The 18,484-nt window shown below is 37.7% G+C and overlaps 2 protein-coding genes across 4 annotated transcripts in view; both read right to left on the reverse strand.

Annotated features, from left to right (window-relative positions):
* MAP7 (microtubule associated protein 7) overlaps positions 1-275 on the reverse strand; it is a 123,901-nt gene extending 123,626 nt beyond the window's left edge. For all 3 annotated transcript variants that reach the window (XM_085311273.1, XM_085311272.1, XM_085311271.1), the window contains exon 1: positions 167-275. In XM_085311273.1, coding sequence (XP_085167399.1) covers positions 167-212 — 46 coding nt within the window. In that variant the 5' untranslated portion in view covers positions 213-275. The remainder of the gene's footprint in view (positions 1-166) is intronic.
* A 2,955-nt stretch (positions 276-3,230) lies between these two features.
* Positions 3,231-18,484, reverse strand: part of MAP3K5 (mitogen-activated protein kinase kinase kinase 5) — a 71,256-nt gene continuing 56,002 nt past the window's right edge. The window contains exons 20-29 of the mRNA XM_085311274.1: positions 18,059-18,079; positions 16,763-16,940; positions 16,498-16,666; positions 13,896-14,081; positions 10,729-10,834; positions 7,694-7,937; positions 6,687-6,799; positions 5,683-5,795; positions 4,727-4,803; positions 3,231-3,949 (exon numbers count right to left, since the gene is read on the reverse strand). Coding sequence (XP_085167400.1) covers positions 3,889-3,949; positions 4,727-4,803; positions 5,683-5,795; positions 6,687-6,799; positions 7,694-7,937; positions 10,729-10,834; positions 13,896-14,081; positions 16,498-16,666; positions 16,763-16,940; positions 18,059-18,079 — 1,268 coding nt within the window. The 3' untranslated portion in view covers positions 3,231-3,888. The remainder of the gene's footprint in view (positions 3,950-4,726; positions 4,804-5,682; positions 5,796-6,686; positions 6,800-7,693; positions 7,938-10,728; positions 10,835-13,895; positions 14,082-16,497; positions 16,667-16,762; positions 16,941-18,058; positions 18,080-18,484) is intronic.

Below are 18,484 nucleotides of genomic sequence, written 5' to 3' on the forward strand. Positions count from 1 at the left end.
CAGGCCGCCCCGCGGAAAGTAACGGCGCTAAAAGACAACGCGCCAAGCCGCGGCCCAGGCGGCGGCTGATAACGACGGGCGGGAAGGGACACGCGGCCCCGCACCTGTTGCGCCACCGGCCCCGCTACGCTCCCACTGCCCGCCCGCCCGGCCCCGGCCCCCTCACCTGGGGGGCGCCGGGCCGCGCCGCTCCCGCCCGCCGTCTCTGCCATGGCTCCTCGCCGGGCCGGGCCGGGCCGCGGAGGCGCGGCCGCGGGCAGGTGAGGGCGCCACGTCCGCCCCCGCCGGCGGAATCTGCGAGGGAGGCGCCCGGGGGCAGGTGAGGGCGGGACCGGCGCCGAGCGGTGCCTGCGGGCGGGCAGCGGCCGCCCTTTCCGGCCTGCGCCCGGCCCCGGCCCTTCGCTGGCCGCTGGAAAGCAGCGGCAGAGCCCGCTCGCGCAGCGAGACCTGCCGGCAGCAGCCTCCTGCCCTGCAGCCGCGTGTGTCCCCTTTTGTTCCCTCCCACAGCGCAGCGCTGGCGCAGCTCATCGAGTACCCGCGCAGGGAAGAACAACAGGTTTCTGGCGTCGCGAAAGTACGTAGCCGCTGCACCCCCCGGGCTTGCGGGCCGGCCGCGTTGCTGTAGTCTCGTCACTGTGGCAAAAGCTTCTGAACTGCTGCATCCGCGCCCTAAGCATCCTCCTCAAACGTGGCTGTGTAAAGAGCTACCAACACCACAGCCCGTCCTTCCAGTGGAGTTCGTAGTCACGGGACCTTCCCTGCGAGCTGGCCTAAGCTGGCCCTCGGGTGCTCTCCAGGCTCTTGAGCATCTCTTTTAAAACAGTTGTAGATCTGGATTGAAACCTTAAGGGTCACATCCTCACCTCCACTGTAATCAACCACAAAAATCTTTCATTGCTTGGATTAGGAACAGAATTATATCCARCTTGTCTCTGATATAAAGCAAGGCTCCCTGATTTTCTTTGTGGTTGTTGAAAAGCAAAGGGGCACTACAGATCTCTGCTGTGCACATGTAAGCGTTAACAGCTTTGCAAATAAGCTGGTTAGCACTTTATACATGGCCAGAAGGAGCTGTGCTAATAAAGAATTTGCTACCAGGCATGAGAGGCATAAGAATATTTTTAGAATGAAATCTATGAAGTATATGAACAAACACTAATGAATATTCTTCCCTGGAACAAGTAATTGTAGAAATAGACTGGGTTATCCTATCCAGAAATGAGACACTGGGCACCCCTTGTAGTCTAACCAGGCTTCACCTTCAAACCATACATATGTAGTCAGAATACTTGAGCACTGTTTCCGGCTGAAGTGACCACTCTACAGTCATGCCCACAAGCTGGACACACTTTCTTTCRTGGGAAAACCAGGGAGGCTGTTGTAAAGGTGCTCCCTGTGCTACACACAGCCTGCCTGCATAGGCAGATGAGGAACACAAAGCTATGCTACTACCCCTATAATGAAGGTTGATGTCCCCCCATAATGAAGGTATCCACCTCAGCTGAGAGCTGGAAAAGGCCCTAGCTACAAGTTAATTATCCACAGTCAGGCTGCAGCTTAYTCAAAACAGAGATGTGAAGGCAGGTTGGATCCAGAGATGTTACTAGCCGGAGATCTGTGCCATGCAAGCATACTGATATTGCTCCCATGGCTTTGGAAGCAGTCCAAATGCTTTTATGTAGCAGAGCCAGAACTTAAAAACCCTTGTCAAATCCATGTTGGTAACATGAAGAGCCACCTCAGATTTCTCTACAATATTTGGAAAAACTCGGATTAACAGGAAGCGCAGTGAAGAGACAAATCTGTGTTTCTCTCAACCCAGTGCAAGTTCAGCTGAGTTTATTTGCTCTGTCCTTGAAGGATCAGAGCTGGTGCCATATGCTCTGAGAGCAGATCCTCTGCCATTGAGATTTGGGCGGCTTAGAGTGAGCGGATACTTGTGGACATGGAAACCAAGCTCAGCCTAACCACGCATCTGACTTGATAAAGACTTGCAGGGCTGATTGCTGAGCAGCTCTGCAGAAGCCAACTTGGCTCTGCTCAGGCCAGCAATGAACAGCAGGAATTAACTCCCACCTGGTGCCTGGCTGGCTCTTGTACAGACATAAAACAGTTCCACAATCACCTTCCCTTACCTTACAGGTAGCTGGCATTACCACGTACCCCAGGTCATGAATAATACAGAACTGAATGCATGCTTTTAAAGTATCGACACACAAATAAAGCAATGCAATAAGACTTTGTTCGACTGTGTAAAAGCGAGGTTTTCGAGTTGCAGTTATTTGTTACTGATGTATTTCACACTGCTGGATCAAATTAGGAGAGCTTACTTTCCTAGGTTCACCTTTCCATGCAAATAAGTTTTAGTTCCTTTAGGTTTTGCATGTCATAAGCAACACAACTGATTTACCCAGTGCTTAAATTTACCTTAAAATGRTATTATCTTCTCCTGTAATAGCAGTATGAATTGTTAAACAATAGCTATGTTTCTCCTGAAATGTAGTTAGATTCAACTCATTCCAAAAATGTATCTATATCCAAACATCCRTGGAACCATCTTCAGGGAGAAAAAAAAATTATTTGTTCTTTGTTCAGCCTACCTTTACTGTGTACAATGTTGTTTTTCAGTCAACAAAAGTTACTGCATATGTTTAAGACAACATCTGTTTAGAAAAAAAATATTTTCTYTGAAAATATTTGTTAAACCTACAAAATTCAAGGCATAAGCTGCTCACTGATTACCAAGGCTTATGAAGAAGCTTGTTTTTAAATCAAGCCTTATTCACTGGATTTTTTTGCAGTCACCTCAGAAGAATCTGATGTTAGCCAGTGCTAGAATACTGGAGGGACGCTCAGTGTGGATGAATAGGGAACATCCACCGTCCTTTTTCATGATGTATGAGAAAAGATATCTTGATTAAGCAAAAGCAGAAGGAAGTAACATGCCACAATGACTATGCAGTGCATGGAGGCTGGATATTAATTTCTCAAGTCTCTCCAGACAAGATTTTTTTTTTGCCCCAGGATTATCAATACTGCAGTTAGACTGAAAAAAAAACCCAGAAAATATTCAATGCTATGATTATCAAAATAAAATCACAGTAACTTTAACGTGTCAGAAAGGTCTCCTTGATACTCAATACTCAGTATGATTTTTTCCTCTTTTTTATTCCAATATTTTCCAGCTCTACACCTTTATTATTTTAAAAGTCCAAAAATATAGGAAAAAGTAATTCTTAGGTTCTCTTTATTTTTAACTGTGTATGTCAGAGATAGCTTTAGAACAAGCTAACATTACTATGGTTCAGGTGTATGCAACTGGTACAGTTCAGTAGTACATAAACAACTCTAAAACAAATGCACCATAGAACTTAAGTTACCAAAAATAAACAATATTAAACAAGGCAGTAGGTAAAAACAATTACTTTTAGGTCTTGCACACTAAAAGAAAAATATCTAATTGTGATTGAAATTATGAAGTTCTACAGATTACCGAGATACATTACAAAGAAAAATAAACTTGAGAAGTTGTTGTCACATTTTGGTTTTGTTCCAGTGATGTACAGTCACATGAAATCTTACATCAGTTTTTCACAAAAGTAACATCTGTTTACTTTAATAGGTCATGAGTTAATAAAGTTTTGGGGCTTTTGTGTCTTAATTTTTGAAAAACTTGCATGTAAAAACATTTAAAGTAAAATAACATTGTAGACTGTTTACATATTTCTTAGGGATTGTAGGAGTAAAAGCAGTCAAGAAGCTGCAGTGTTTTTAACATTGGTAAACAAATACTGGATTAAAGTGCAACAGTCCTTCTAACAGCACACCTGCTTTGTGCTGAAAGGAAATCTTTTCCTCTCTGCAGAGAAGCAAAGAGGGATTTCAGTATCAGGCGTGTTTCTCTCGAAAGTCAGTGATGGCCTTCCAGAGCGTGCATAGCATCCCTCCTCTGTAAAGAAAAATCATAAAGATGCTTAGTTACAAAGCTACTATGAAAACATTACAATAGCGGTGCACTCTCATACCCTTGCTCTAGTTCTGATCAATTAAATTCTGCTCCTAAAACTCAGTGGCAGGGCTGATCAAAAGTAAAAAGCAACACATGATATTCAAATAGAGTGGAGTCCTGTTTGGATCATGGTACAGGACAGTCTTTCCACTCTTCAGCTGCCTCTTTCTGGAACTCAAACTTCCGGTCCAAGTAACATGCATAACCCATAGCAGACTTCCATCATTATGGTAATGTCTACTACAAACATCTTACCATCTGTCAACATTTTATTTTTTTTACAGTGTTTGGCAACTTCTACTATTTCTATTTCAACCTGGTCCTGCTGTGTCAGACACACTTGGTACAATTAGATACAGCCTAGTATCAGTTGCAATTCGTAAGTATTTCTGCAATTTTCTGACAATAATAAATTACAGAAGGTTATGTTATCTGCCTTTTCACATAAAAGCAAATCTCCAGTGGGACATCCAGTGTTTCCAGGCATGAGATAAAAGCTTTTCTTTGAAAAGTAAGTTTTTCTATTAAAGGGAGGCAAAGGGATTTTTAAAAAAAATTTAAGTATTATCAGCATTTTATCAGGAATGCACATTTAAAAGTGTTACTTATACAAAATTAATACTGAAAAATCCAGTAAGTAAATGCTCAGTGTAAGTTATTTTCTGTTGTAATAGTACACTCCAGGTCCACATAGTTCATTTAAGTCTGAAGCATTACCTCAGTCTCAAACATTTCAGATCATCTCGTGTAACGTAGCAGAGAACATCCATTAATGTATAGTCTTCAGCCAAGAACTGCAAAAAAAAAAAGTTTAAGTGAACATTTTGCTTGAAACATAATCCAGTTTTCTAAGCTTTACATACAGAAGTTTAAGTTTAAAATAAACCTAAAATTGAGCTAAAATATGGTACCTATAACTCACTAATTTGCACTGTTTCTACAAGTACAGTGAAACTACTTTATTTTTCTATAGTATACTCTACATTGGCATGTCATTTAATACTCCAGATTTGTACTAATTCTACAGCTACTCAAGATTTTTGTCAACTGGCAGTTCTGTTATTTTCAGCAATACCTCAGAATCAGAGACTGATGAATATAATTTAGGGCATAATTAATATCCCAGGTAACACCAATGAAGAAATAAGAACACCATTAAGATCTATCTTTTCAAAGTGTGCATCTAACTGATGTGCTTGAATTTCCAGGAACCTTTGATCTGTTGGGGTGATAACTACACCCAGGTTTCACCAAGTCAGCTGAAATTCTGAGAAGCTTAACACCTCTAAAATGATATCCTTGCTGCAGAGCAGACATCCTCTTCAGGATCTTTCACTTAACACAGTTAGCTAAGCATGGACATGTACTCTGTATCCAAATATAATCATCAGGAACTTCTGCAAAGTGTGTGAAGATATTGAGGAATTATGAACTAGAACAATATTCTCAATTTAACAGGACAATTTATTCTTTTATATCTAATCAGACTGATACATTATTAACAATGCTACATTTTTATAAAAGTCTTCATATTGCCCTTTTGTATCCTCTGAACACAAATTCATCTCAAAATGTGATAAAAAGTAATTTAAAAACTTGCTGATCTTCTTGCATTGAGTCACAAAATAGTACTGCAACTGTGTCATGAAGTAAACAGAAAGTATCATTCCTACCCTGTTAATAGTATCCTCATCAGCTCCTTGAACAGTCAGCCAGTTTATGAGATCAGGGTCTTCAGTTGCTGAGCCAGTGGAATGACGATGACAGACAGACAATCCAGGAATATCTAGAACAAGTATTTTTGAGAAAAGGTTATGCCTTGCCAAAGCATCCTCTTGTCACTTTTGACCAGTGAAGCACTGAGCTTTCCCTCAGGCTTAGAACATCAGTGTCCTTATAAATAAAGATATATGTCAATTCCCAGCGCTCAGACACTGAATTACAGTCTGCAGGCAGCTATACACCAATTGCTCTACTTGGTTTGAGATACAGTTATTTTACTCAAAACTAAAGTCTTCAACATGCAAACATTTGAAGTAGTATGAATATCTGGTACAGACGCATTTTCAGTCCTCTCCCAAGAATGACTTAACTAGTAAAAGGCACATCAGTATCATTGTAACTATGTCTACACTAAGGTTCTTGCACTGATTTAACTAAATTGTTAAGTGATACAACTGCTGTGTAGGCAATGCTTTTAGACTGAGGATCAATTTTTAGAAAGCAATAGTTCTCAGAAACACATTGTACTGGAACACTGAACTGCATTAGCACTTCCATCGTTTTCGTCACAGATACACATCAAACTCTTTCACTCAGCAAAGTTGTATTTACATCTCCTGAATTAGAATAGTCTGTAATTCAAAGGACATATACTTAATAATAGATCATCCTCCTTAGAAATTAATATTTATTCTTTAGGATAAGAGCCTTGCACTCTTCAATATAACAACAGACAAAAAAATATTTAAATCATCCCTTTCTTTGTACTGTGATTACTGTAACAAATTAGATAATTTATTTCTTTCTATAACATGCATTCTTACTTCACAGCAGAWTCTACCAGAAGCAGCACAGTAAAACATCTTTGTTGAGATTGGGTAAATAAAAGTAACAGAAGTTTAGCTGCCACTGTCTTTTTTTGTGAAAGATGTCTTTGAAATCTCTCCCCACTTACGTATTGGCTGTGACCTAAGACGCAGGTTTTTGATCTCTTGATCTTTTTCTTCTATARCTTGATGTAACAGGACTTGAAATTCTCTCTCCTTTTGAACCAACTCCTCCAATAGCCTGTTAAGTTACAGGGAGGAAGGACACATTTTCTTAATTAGCTTAAGAGTTTTGAGGAAAGCAAAGATCTTATTAATAATACTGTCATCTAAGATTCACTGAAATTAAAGTGGAGACCTTTACAACAGAGACAAGGACAGGCTTGTAGGAAATTCACCGCCATTATTCAGATCCTGCAAAAGCTAAAATATCTGCTCTGAACAGACTATCTAATACACTTTAATGCAAATAAAATAAAATTCTCTAGAAAAGAATTTTTGATAAAATAATGGATTCAGAGATTTGCCTCCCTTTTAAAGGAAAAAAAAAAAAAAGAAACAATTTTTAGTTTCAAAGTGATGCATGTATATTTCCGAAAAATCTAAAATACAGATTTAGGGATTGTTTCTTCTTTTAAACACATCTATTTATCCATCTTCCTCTGATGAAAAAAGTGCCTTTAATAAAACAAGTCTGATACACTTTACTTATGCAGTTTATGTGTGGCTGTCAACTAGCTTGGGTTTGTTTCCTAAGAATAACTACAGAAAGGAACATCAAGTTCTGCCTTTATGGAAACAAAACACAACACCATTCATCAGCCATAAACAACATACAAAGGAGAGAAAGAGCAGAAGCTTGGCAGTAAGTACAACTTTTTCAGATCTTCTTTGAAAGAACATCTGAAATCAAGACAGATCTTAACTTGTAGCACTAGTATTCCAAAATGAATACTAAAATTAATGCAAAATACCAGGTACAATTGAACACTGCTGACCATCAATTAAATGAAACACTTACAGCACTACAGATTCTGGATACTGTCATTAGTATTCTAGCCTACATATTTTAAGAGCAAAACAACACATACTGTCACAAATAGTCTAGAGTATCTTGATATCCATTCAGACTTACCTGTTTGTCTCTAATTTTAGCCTCCCCAGCTGGACACTCAGTGATCTATGAACAGCTTGGGAGTCATGGGATACTGTAGAGCTGAGCGTGCTCACACCTGAGGTAGCTATTGCATCTTCCATGACAATGCAAGGCTGTTGGATAGTCTGATTCTGAGGTTGTTCATCTTGATCTTCTTCAACTTCTATATCATCCTGATCTGCTGTATCACTTTCAGATGCAAGACTAAAATGTGGCCTCAGTTCTATTAGAAACATTAAAGCATAAATAAAAGAAAAAACATTAAACATAGAACATTAAAACAAGAGTAGGCTTAAGTGAGTAATGACAGACAATCCTGGAGCTTTGGTTAAACCAGAACTGAAATTTCTATAGCAAGAGAACAGAAGATATTTTCCAGGAGCTTAAGACCACTTGGACAACTGCAATATATGCACTGATTATTATTCAGCCTACTGAATGTTAAAAGTGAAAATCTGGATGTATAGGATTCTAGGTTTGGCTAGCATTGTTTGTCATACTGTGCAGAAATTTTCCTGTTCATCCTATATAATGACTCTAAGCAATGAGTACAGTATGATCAGAATTTGCAGTACGAATGCTGTCTGTCTAGTGTAATGATTGATTCAGGATTTGCCAAGTTCCATGGAAAGTCTACTGCTATTCTCTTATTTTTCATGAATGACCACCGCTACACACAGTATTTGAGGACAAAGCTGCCTATTAATTAATAACATGATTCTAACAATTAATTAATTCTATTAATTCTATCATTAGCTATTAATCATATGATTCTAACGATTAATTAATTCTATGATTAGCTATTAATTAATTAATTCTATGATTCTAACAATTCTACTGCCTTGGATTTATATTACAACTATCAAGCAATACAGCTGCATGTCTTGTGAACGCTTGCAGCTGCACATGGGATTGAACGCTTTAGAGATTTTTCAAAATAATCCCCAAATCTCTTTTCTGGTAATAAGCAGTACCTATTGGTACTCTGTGTAGCAAAAGTACTTTCTTTTGCTTTATTCTCCTCTCAGTGATTTATAAATTTTCCATGTGTCTGACCTGAACTGTTTTATTAGACAAATAACCATTAGTTTTATTTTATCCAACTATTCCCGTTGCTGCTTATTCTGGCATACTTAACACTCTCTCACTATAAGAATATCGTATTTACCAAAAAATTGTATCCAAAGATGTAGAGAGGAAATAACAAACAGGTCCCTTTCCCAAGAATTAAAGTAGCATACTTCCCATTAACCTATCAGATATAACTCTGCCTATTCTGTAATAACGTACATCCACAAAGCTGTGGACACAAAGCTATATGTATATTCTGATTCCTGTTATTTCCTGTTTAAGCTACCTATTAGAATTTACAAGGTATGCTAAATACAAACACAAGGGCTGTGATATTCCTACAAAAAACATTACTGTAACAACATCTGTTTAATTCTAACCATTTAATAATAAATCTTCCTTCCTTCCTTCCTTCAATTGTGACTGCTCACTGCTCAGCACTCCCTTTAGTCTCCTCATCAAAACATACTCTTTTCTGAATCAAACTTGTTTCTGAAGGTTTTTTCCTTTCTATTAAGGAACCAACAAGCACATTTCTCTTCTTTCCAAAATGAAGATTTCCTTGATCCATTTCTTCTCTTCATTTCAGTGTTACACCTGTTTCAAGGCTGAACATATCAAGATCAACAGAGCCGTACTTACAGTCCGAATTAAGGAAAGCAGATTTATTGTACGGTAGTTACCCAATCAGCATTATTACACTAGGCAAATAAATCTGGACTTGCTTTAAACTTCTGTATCACACTAACAGGAACAGAAGTTTATTTCACTAGTGTAAGGTCACCACCAATAAGCACAAGAATAAGATACCTACCTCTTGCCATTCTCAAACACCACACAGCTTTTCAAAGTATTAAACCCTTGATAATTAAACATTATCCATGGTGCAAGGGACAGGGGGAAGGGAGGGGAAATTAGAAGAAGGAATTGAGAAGCAGTAATCAGAAAATGAGTAAGGCAATTAGGGAAAGGCAGAAGATCAAGGTCACAAAGCTACTGGAGCAGAAGATTTTGTTTGACTATATGTAATTAAGAAGAAGAAGAGCAATTCTACAGTATGCTAATATAAAGCAATAAAATACATGGCTATTAAAGATATTCAGCATTCTAGTCAGAAGTTTTATTTTCTTTGTGACCTGCAAGTATTACAGAAAGCCTATTTATGCCTTGTTTGCTGTGCCAGGGATGTGGAAAATCTGAAGGACAACAGACATACATTTTCCTGGAATTTTCAGATCCTCTGTTGATAATTTAAGTCTTTACCCRTTGCAGAAAACATGAACCTTTTGACGAGTTGGAGCAATAAAGTATATATTTGAAAATTTCACCATTAGTTCCAGTAGAAGGTGGGAGAAAGGGGATTTCATGAGATTAGAAGCTATGAAGCAGCAGAGAAACCAACTCTGGAAATAACAATAACAGAGTGGATTACTGTTTCTTCTATATGGAATCCTTCCCTCAGCTAAGCCACATATTCTATTCCCACAAAATTCAACATAGAGCATTCAAACAGAGAGCACTGCTGATTATTTGTTTTAGACAGTTTCTAACCAGGAGACTTTGAAGTGCTCAGAAAAGCATGCCATTAATGCGTGCTTTGTAAAACAGCCTCAAAAATTTACCTGTGCTGGGTAGGTTGGCTCTCCTTCGGATTTCAAGCAGCAGCATTGTGCCTTCAAAAAATTAGGCCTCAGAGTGCCTTAGAGAGCAGTAGGTGGCTACTATGTTGCAAAATCGTTTAAATTACACATCTTAGAAAGGTGCTTTCCAAAATAATTTGGACAATTCACTTGGAAATGTTTGAGCTGTGAAACAGCCAGTGAACAGGAAAAAGGTCATTGCTAGTTTCAGAATATTAAGTGAAGCACCATAACTGCTGGTCTAAGGCACACTTAAAGGGATTCAAGTAATAAATACTTGCTGAATATTAAGAAATGACTCACCTGGGACCAGAATAGTAATAGCAGTCTGCACAGCTTTTCTAATTATGCTGTCCAAAGCAAACATCCAATGTGGCTTGATGTTGTGATTTCTGAGAACTTTGTTGACCTAGCAACAGAGAGTTCAGGTCAGGTATTATATCCCTCAGAACTTTAAACTGTGATATATGATCAGCATTATGTAAAATGTTTGAACTTACAGATGCTGTATCAAAACAAGTGATTCAAATTATTTCATATTGTTATTAAATGAGGAAATAATCACAACATTGCAATAAAATGGTTGAAGTTGGCAAGTCTTACAATATTTTGTATTTTTCATAAAGTACCAGTTCCTGTGTTAGGTAATTTAATGACCATAATACTGAAGTTTACTTAACCTTCATGCTCACAGACAGAAACTGAAAAATGTGAGCCCCAAGACAAATACCAAGGACTATATTATGAAAGTCTCATAACTTAAGCTAATTAATCTTTTTTATTTTTTTGGCATGGTTTTTGACTGCTTCGTCTGGGCAACACAGTTATCCATTTTGAAGTACAATTGCAGGAAATATCAAAGGACTAATGTAATGCTACTCCCTTTTGATTCAGAAAATAGTTAATTAACACTAGCTTAAATGGCTTGGGGACTTGTATTTGTATTCTGTGCCATTTTCTCTTTCCTTCTACTTTTTGTTTATTTTCTACTATGAAATAGTTTCCCACATTGTGTTACTCCTACAGGCCTATTTTCAAACTTTGTTTTCAACTGTGTTCCAAGGAGCTCTGTGCAACTTGCAGGAATGATTCTGTCTTGGGAAAATGGTTTTCCGACTCCCAAATGACAGAGAACAGCAGGCTGGATGATGGTGCTGAAACAAAATGGCTAGCCACAGTAAACGGCAATAGCACAAAACAGTCTTACTGCTATTTTCCAGGTATGGAATCAGCCAAAAGCAACAGAATCTGTAAGAGTAGAACTCAAAAAGCGGCAAGAATAGGTACATTTAGAAAGTTATAAAAACTACTCAAACCTTACAGAAACAAAATCATTATCAGCAACTATGACTTACTAAAAAAATATGGCAAGAGGATACTCTTTTATCTTCTGGAAAAAAAAGATTATTTCTCTCACATTGTCATAATCTCTCTGCAGGAACTAACTGCAGTCATAGAGTTAATGCTTTCAGAATATGTGTAAAAGATTAGCGAGTACTATTCAGCATAAATATCATCATCACTGCCCCAAAGCAACACTGTTTGGCAACCTATTTAGGCAGCTAGCTAAATTTCCACGATTGTGTTGCCAGTGGTCATAAGATGGCCCTTGGGCACTGTACGGAAGAGGTGGTTGCAGCCCCGGGGAGCCTGCCCTGGCTCCCACTGCAGCAGCAGCAGCTCCCCAAGCTGCCCAGCTGCCGCGGCCCTGGGGGGCAGCTCAGCTCCTCTCCCTCACTTATACCAACATGCTGCCATGGGCTTAGCCAAGCCGAGCCCACTGCAGTACTGTAGCCGCGTGATGTAACTTTCGTCAAGAGCACACAAATTCGCAGTAATGTGATTTAGATTTAGACTGCAACACAAAACTACCCCCCCCTTTTTTTTTTTTTTTTTTGGTTGCTCTGGTGAGGGTATCCTGAATATTAAGCCTCATTACCTGAGACTACATTATTAAGTCCTGAAAACATGGGAACTGCTTTCCCTTCCTCTTAGCAATATCCCAGTCTCTGTGCTACCTGAGAGCTTGACACAGGCCTGGGTTTCAGTGTTCTATCTACTAGAGAAATCTAATGTACGTCAAACAATTAACACTAGACACACCGGAAGTTTTCCTTTGAACTTTCTGTGGATTATCTTGAACAACAGGGAGATAGTAATAAAAGATTTATCATTTAAAAATACAGCAGCTTATATTGGTGAAGTTAACAAAAGAGGGATAAAATACTTACTGAAAAGAGCATGAACTCATCATGAAACAAAAGATGCCCTGCAGGATCACTTTCAAGAAACCTAGATATTTGTATCCCCTTGCCTTCAGTTTTTTTCTTGACCTTGTATGTTTTTATTTCATAGGTCAAAATAGTAGTAGTATCAGTAAATGGAGGTTAAAAGAATATTCAAAGTAAAGACTCAAAGAGAAATCTTTCATTCGGAGGAATCTCTCCTTTACAGATTCATCTTACACATGAGGTTTTTTCAGTAAACAGCATCTAATTCTCTGCTAGTGTAGTCTGTGCAACAAACAATATAAATGCTGTGTAGTCCTTCCTGAAAGCTCTTTTTACTTCTCAGAGTGCCCAAGACCTAAGCACTCACAAATTATCCACCTTGAATGCCTACTTAGACTGTCATTTAATTTTTACTATATGATGCCAGTCCTGCCACTGAGATACTTAGCATAGTTGTACTTTCCCATATCAATTATTCATCTTAAGCAACCAGTCTGATTGTTGGCTAATACTTTAGAAAGAAAAAACATTTGTTTTTGGTAAACTAGCTATTTAAAGGTTCTTCATGTGTGTGCTTAGTTGCTCACTGTAGGAAATGGTAAATTTTGCATTAATTACTGACAGAAATAACTTTCAAGTTTGTACCTCATGTAAAAAGAATATAACCTATTTTTATTCCTATTTATCCTGCTTATTGTAAACTGAAATGAAAATACCTAATTTGGCAGAATTCTACAGCTAGCCAAAACACCGGAAGAGAAGTTCAATGCGATACCGTAAGGCAGACAGACTATAATTTGGGGCACAGTGATTTAATGTATTTGTTTATAAGGGAAGTCAAATTCAAGAGTTTTGCATTTATGTAGCATAACCTTTAAGCTCTATGTTGGTCTTATTTACCAGAAATCACTTCAAAATGAGATTTTTCTAAGGTTCTTCTACCTTAGTATTATGGCATAATGTTTGCATAACTATGGTGAACATTCTAGACTTTTATTCTGTGAAAACTCAACAGTTGTGTTCAGGATCTGCATCCCACCACAGGATCCCATAGCAACCAAAGCAAATTGTGGCTGTGGACTGTTTTTTATTATTAGAAACTCAGAGCCCTCAAATATTCTTGTTTTGCTAACTCTGAAAGGAAGTTAATGAAGTTCCATTTGTTTCTTCTGGCTTCTAGCTTGGGTCCTTTTTGAGGTTTCACCACACAAAAAGTTCTTTGTGAAAATGACAACTTACAGCATCTTGAAAACCAAACAGCACCAGCTGCACTTGACTGATACCATGGCTGTCAAAGTCTAACTCCAGTTTCAGTTTTGAAAGAGTAGTTGCGATGATTTTACGATCAGTGGACCGTATAAATTCTCTGAGGCTGGACACAAGTGTTGTGATATGTTCCCATTTTAGTTTGGGCTCTTCAGCTCCCTGTTAGAGAAAGGAAAGGAAACAGTTTTGATAGCTATCTTTTGAAATGTACCCAGGGACTTTAGCCAAAAATGTCAGCTGGCAATACAGATTTCCATAAAGTCTACTGCTACAGTTAAGGCAAAAATGCAGCTGAGGTCAGGATACAGTACTGTAGCACAGAGCTCTACCATTGAGTTTCCTGCTCATACAGACTACTCAACTAATGAATAGCTGACTTTGTTTTATATTAGTTGCTGGAATATATATACAGACTACAGTCTGTATGTGTGACTGTACAAAAGCAAAAAGATGTGACTAAATGCACTGTCTACCAAATACTACAAATTACTGCTTTACTTGCCAAAAGTAAGTACTTTTTGCAGTGCCTCAGATTCTTCCACGAAGTATGCAAAAATAATTACATCATTTATTTGTTCCAGGTATAAATTCAACATGTGCAGAGAGAAAACAGCATGTGATGTCCCACAGCAGCATTTGAAAGAGAGGATTAGGTGAAGGTCATGCAAAATACTCAGAAAGAGACTAGTTCTTCCCTGCATGCTTAATTTCTCTTGATAAGGGACTTTTACACTTACCTATTCTTAGAGTAGACCTGCAATCTCTCACTCTCTATCATAAACGTAATGCATACACAATAACCCATCACTCTTCTACCTATTTTTAGAAGCTTTTGTGGTTTTGTGTCAGCTACAAAGATAGCAGAAAGCTCAAAAATATTCATCAGAATTACAAGAGCAAGTAGCTAGATAAAAGTCAGAGGATTGTATTTACTCTTTAAAGTAAAGTTATGTCAACTGAATATAAATTTAAATTCCGAACCTAAAAATGAAGTCAGAAAGATAAAACCACTCTGACTGCTCAACATACAACATTAGAAGCTTATTCTATAGGAAATTAAGTATTTATAGAGATTAAAGATATGTAACATTGATTTCCATAACAGAAGATGGTCCCTCTCTTGGGGCAGCAACCTGTGTTTGGAGTAAGAGCTCTGCATCTTATGCAAGGGCTAATAGCCCATGGTTATGTGCTTTGAGTTCTATTTGAACTTTGACTCTACAACTCTGTCCCTCTGCTGGTATTTTGGACTGTTGCAGGCCCATGCGAGGACAGGCAGTTAATCTGTCTGTTCATCTTTGGAGATCAGTCCAGGGTGCATCCTGGGTGGATGAAAGGCAGTTCATACTCAGGGTGTATGAAATAACAAGAGCTCTCTCTATATCTCGTGACTGAGTTTCAGCCTCCCATAGTCACTTTGATTATTCCTTTCATACACATGCTAACAGATGCGTCTGATATAGCAACACTCTAGCAAAGATGCTCAACGCATGGGCATCTCTTGTTGCCTTCTATTTTAAAACTTTTATAGTTACCAGGACAACTGTTTTTTTGTTTTTTTTCTTTTTTTTGGGGGGGGAGCTGCTTGTTTGTGTTTCCCCTCCAAGAGTTAGAAGCTTTTTTATTGGCATGGAAGCAAATGCAGCTGTTAACTGTGGTACATGCATGAGAATCATATTGGTTTGCATCAATTTGTCAAATCAGTACTGTCTTTAGAAACTGATTTACCACATTTTATACAAACATCATGTGATATCAGCATTGAGAATGAAATGAGTCAATTAACTACTACAAAATTACAAATATGAATAAAAAACACGTTGTCCAAATTCTGTGTTGCAACATTTAGCAGTATAGTGATGACCTAATTTATTCAGAGTCATCCTAAACTGATATATCACAATCATCCCCACAAAGAAGTGGCAAAAGGTCATTCCGCAATTATTTTTTTGTTTGTTGTAGCTTCCTCTGCTATTCCATCTTCCCTCTCCTCCATATGTGTTCCCAACTGCTGTGAGGAAAGTCTGCTCCCTGATGCTCTCTTTCTGCTTTTACAGCTGTTTGTTTGAAGGCGTTGACATACCAGTCAGTCCCATCTTTTCTATGTAATAACCTAATACAAGGCCAGAGCAGGCCAAAAAACCTAACCCTCTCTCCATCAAACCATTCAGCTAGAACACAGAAAGCCCCAAGGAGGGCATGTAATCATTTCCTGGAGATGATCTATTCTATCAGTCATTTTGACAGCCTCCATTAGTCTCGAAAATCACTGGTAAAAACACAGTATTGTGAAGACATGTTTTTCCGTTGTTCAGCCATCACTAACATCCAGATATAGATACAGTACTTACAAACAACATGAGGCATATATAGTATAGCATAAATACAATTTTAGCAACTATTTTTAAGAGCCTCAATCAAGCAATAAACCACTAAGACTTACATGGTACATGCTTTCAAGTTCAATCAAAGCTTTCTTTTTATTGCTTTACTACATGTATTTAAGGATTCAAAGTAATTGCAGATGAGTCTTCAAAATCTATAGAATTTTTGCTGCCTTCTCAAATTACTTTACCTGAGCCAAAGCTTCCATCAAGTTCCTCACCACCTTTTCTTGGTCCTCAGATAATATCCTATGAAGGGTGGCCCTTCTTTCACTATCTTTCTTCAGCAAGAAAAACCCAGAATCTTTCTCTTCAGGTGAAGGAGGTGCACTATGATCTTCAAAATTCTCATCTGGGATGCTTAATGAAAGACAATGAAAAGAAGTATCACCAAAACAAACCCAATGCACACACTCCTAACCTACTATGTAACGTAAATGCCAGGTAAATCTTTACCTTAGAAAAAGGGACCGGATTCCCTTTGCATCTTTTTCTCCACAGGATTTAGCTCTTGTTTTGAAAGAGAATGGATCAATTTTTAATTCTGTGTCAGGTGAAACAGAGCCATATTCACTGCTGCTACTTGTATCTTCAACCAGAACAGGAACAGGTAAGGATATACTCCGAAGATACTCTATTCATACATGAACATTCAGAAAATTAGAATCAAATAGCACTGTCAMAGTTCTGAAGTGAAAAGGTTATTCTTTCAGAGGAAAAAAAGTCTCTAGTCTTTTTTCTTTTCATTACACAGACACACAAACACACACACTATAACATTAAAACAAACAAATCCTTGGAACTTCTTGTTCTAGAATAGAATACTCTCAGTCACAACTTTATTGAAAAGCTTCATCAGATATAGAAATACTCAGCTTTTTGCAAGCTTACTTGGCAAACTTCACCACTAGAGAGAACATGCTTTCCACATTATCAGTATGCACTCTCAGAAATAACAAAGTATTTCTACACAGGTAAGCTACCCAAGTCCCTTGCAAGAATTTACATTTTAACTTAATAGAGAAGAGCTTGATTCTATTATGCTTCATTTACTGAAGTATAAGAAATTAAGATAAAAGAATTAGAATATATATGTTTTATCACAGATTATTTGCTCAAGTTCAAACAGTTTGCAGTCTTTGATTAATAATAAACATAAATGTTAAGTCAGAATTTTTTAAATTAAGAACACACATACTAGTGCTATAAAAATTGATACATACTTCACATATGCACATTCCAAAATATGCTTTGATAGCAACTCAGTATGAAGATTTTTTTTTTTTTTTTGATTTCTACCTTCTCCTATTCATTTCCTGAAAGAGAAGACTATTCTGTACTCAGGCGTGACAAGATATCCCAAATGCATTCTGCTTTTTTTCAAATACAGAATTTAGTTTATTAAAAATATATGTGTTATTTTGCTCTAAAAGCTTTGGCTCTATTGCTGTAACAAACAACAGCCCTTTGGTATCCTCTTTAAATTTCCCCTGAAGTGCTCTATAACAACAACGTAGCTATTCAAACCTGTATTACCCATCTGCCTAGACAACCAAGCTGTAATCTGGTTTGATCACAAATAGTATTTAAAATCCACATAAAGAATTAGAGCTTCCCAACAGAGAAAGAGCACTTATTTTCAAAATTGTGTCCACTTCTCTGTGCAATGTTTTGGTGTGCTAAATTATAGAATAAGTGATAACAACAATGTCTACACAGTTATGTTTGATGGAAAAGTATTTTAATACTCACCGTTTGAGCTAGCTGAAAGAGCTGTGAGAGGAAAGCAAAAAAGAAGTTAAACATTCTAAAATCAACTGAGAAGATACAAGTATAGGCTAAAGGATAACTCTCTTCCCACTTTTACATACCGACTACCTCTATTCTCCTGTCTATAATCTATCATTTTAAATAAATATAATTTAATGTAATGTAAAATGAATTCAGAAAAAAACTCAAAATTATCATCTAATTTTATCCTTTATCTAGTATTGTTTTTATTCTTTCAGGTGCTAAAACTTTGCTGAAGGCATTTTTCCTATGTATATACGCATACACATAAAAATATGTAACTCCAGTCTCGAAACTCCTTAGTTATGTTCCATAATTTAGAATGTTGCAGGGGATTAACATGTGAAAAAAAAACAAAGCAGCATAAGCAGCATGTGTACATTTGCT

The sequence above is a fragment of the Rhea americana genome, unplaced genomic scaffold, assembly GCF_003343005.1.
Source record: "Rhea americana isolate MKP2758 unplaced genomic scaffold, rheAme1 scaffold_337, whole genome shotgun sequence".
In the NCBI taxonomy this organism is placed as follows: Eukaryota; Metazoa; Chordata; class Aves; order Rheiformes; family Rheidae; genus Rhea; species Rhea americana.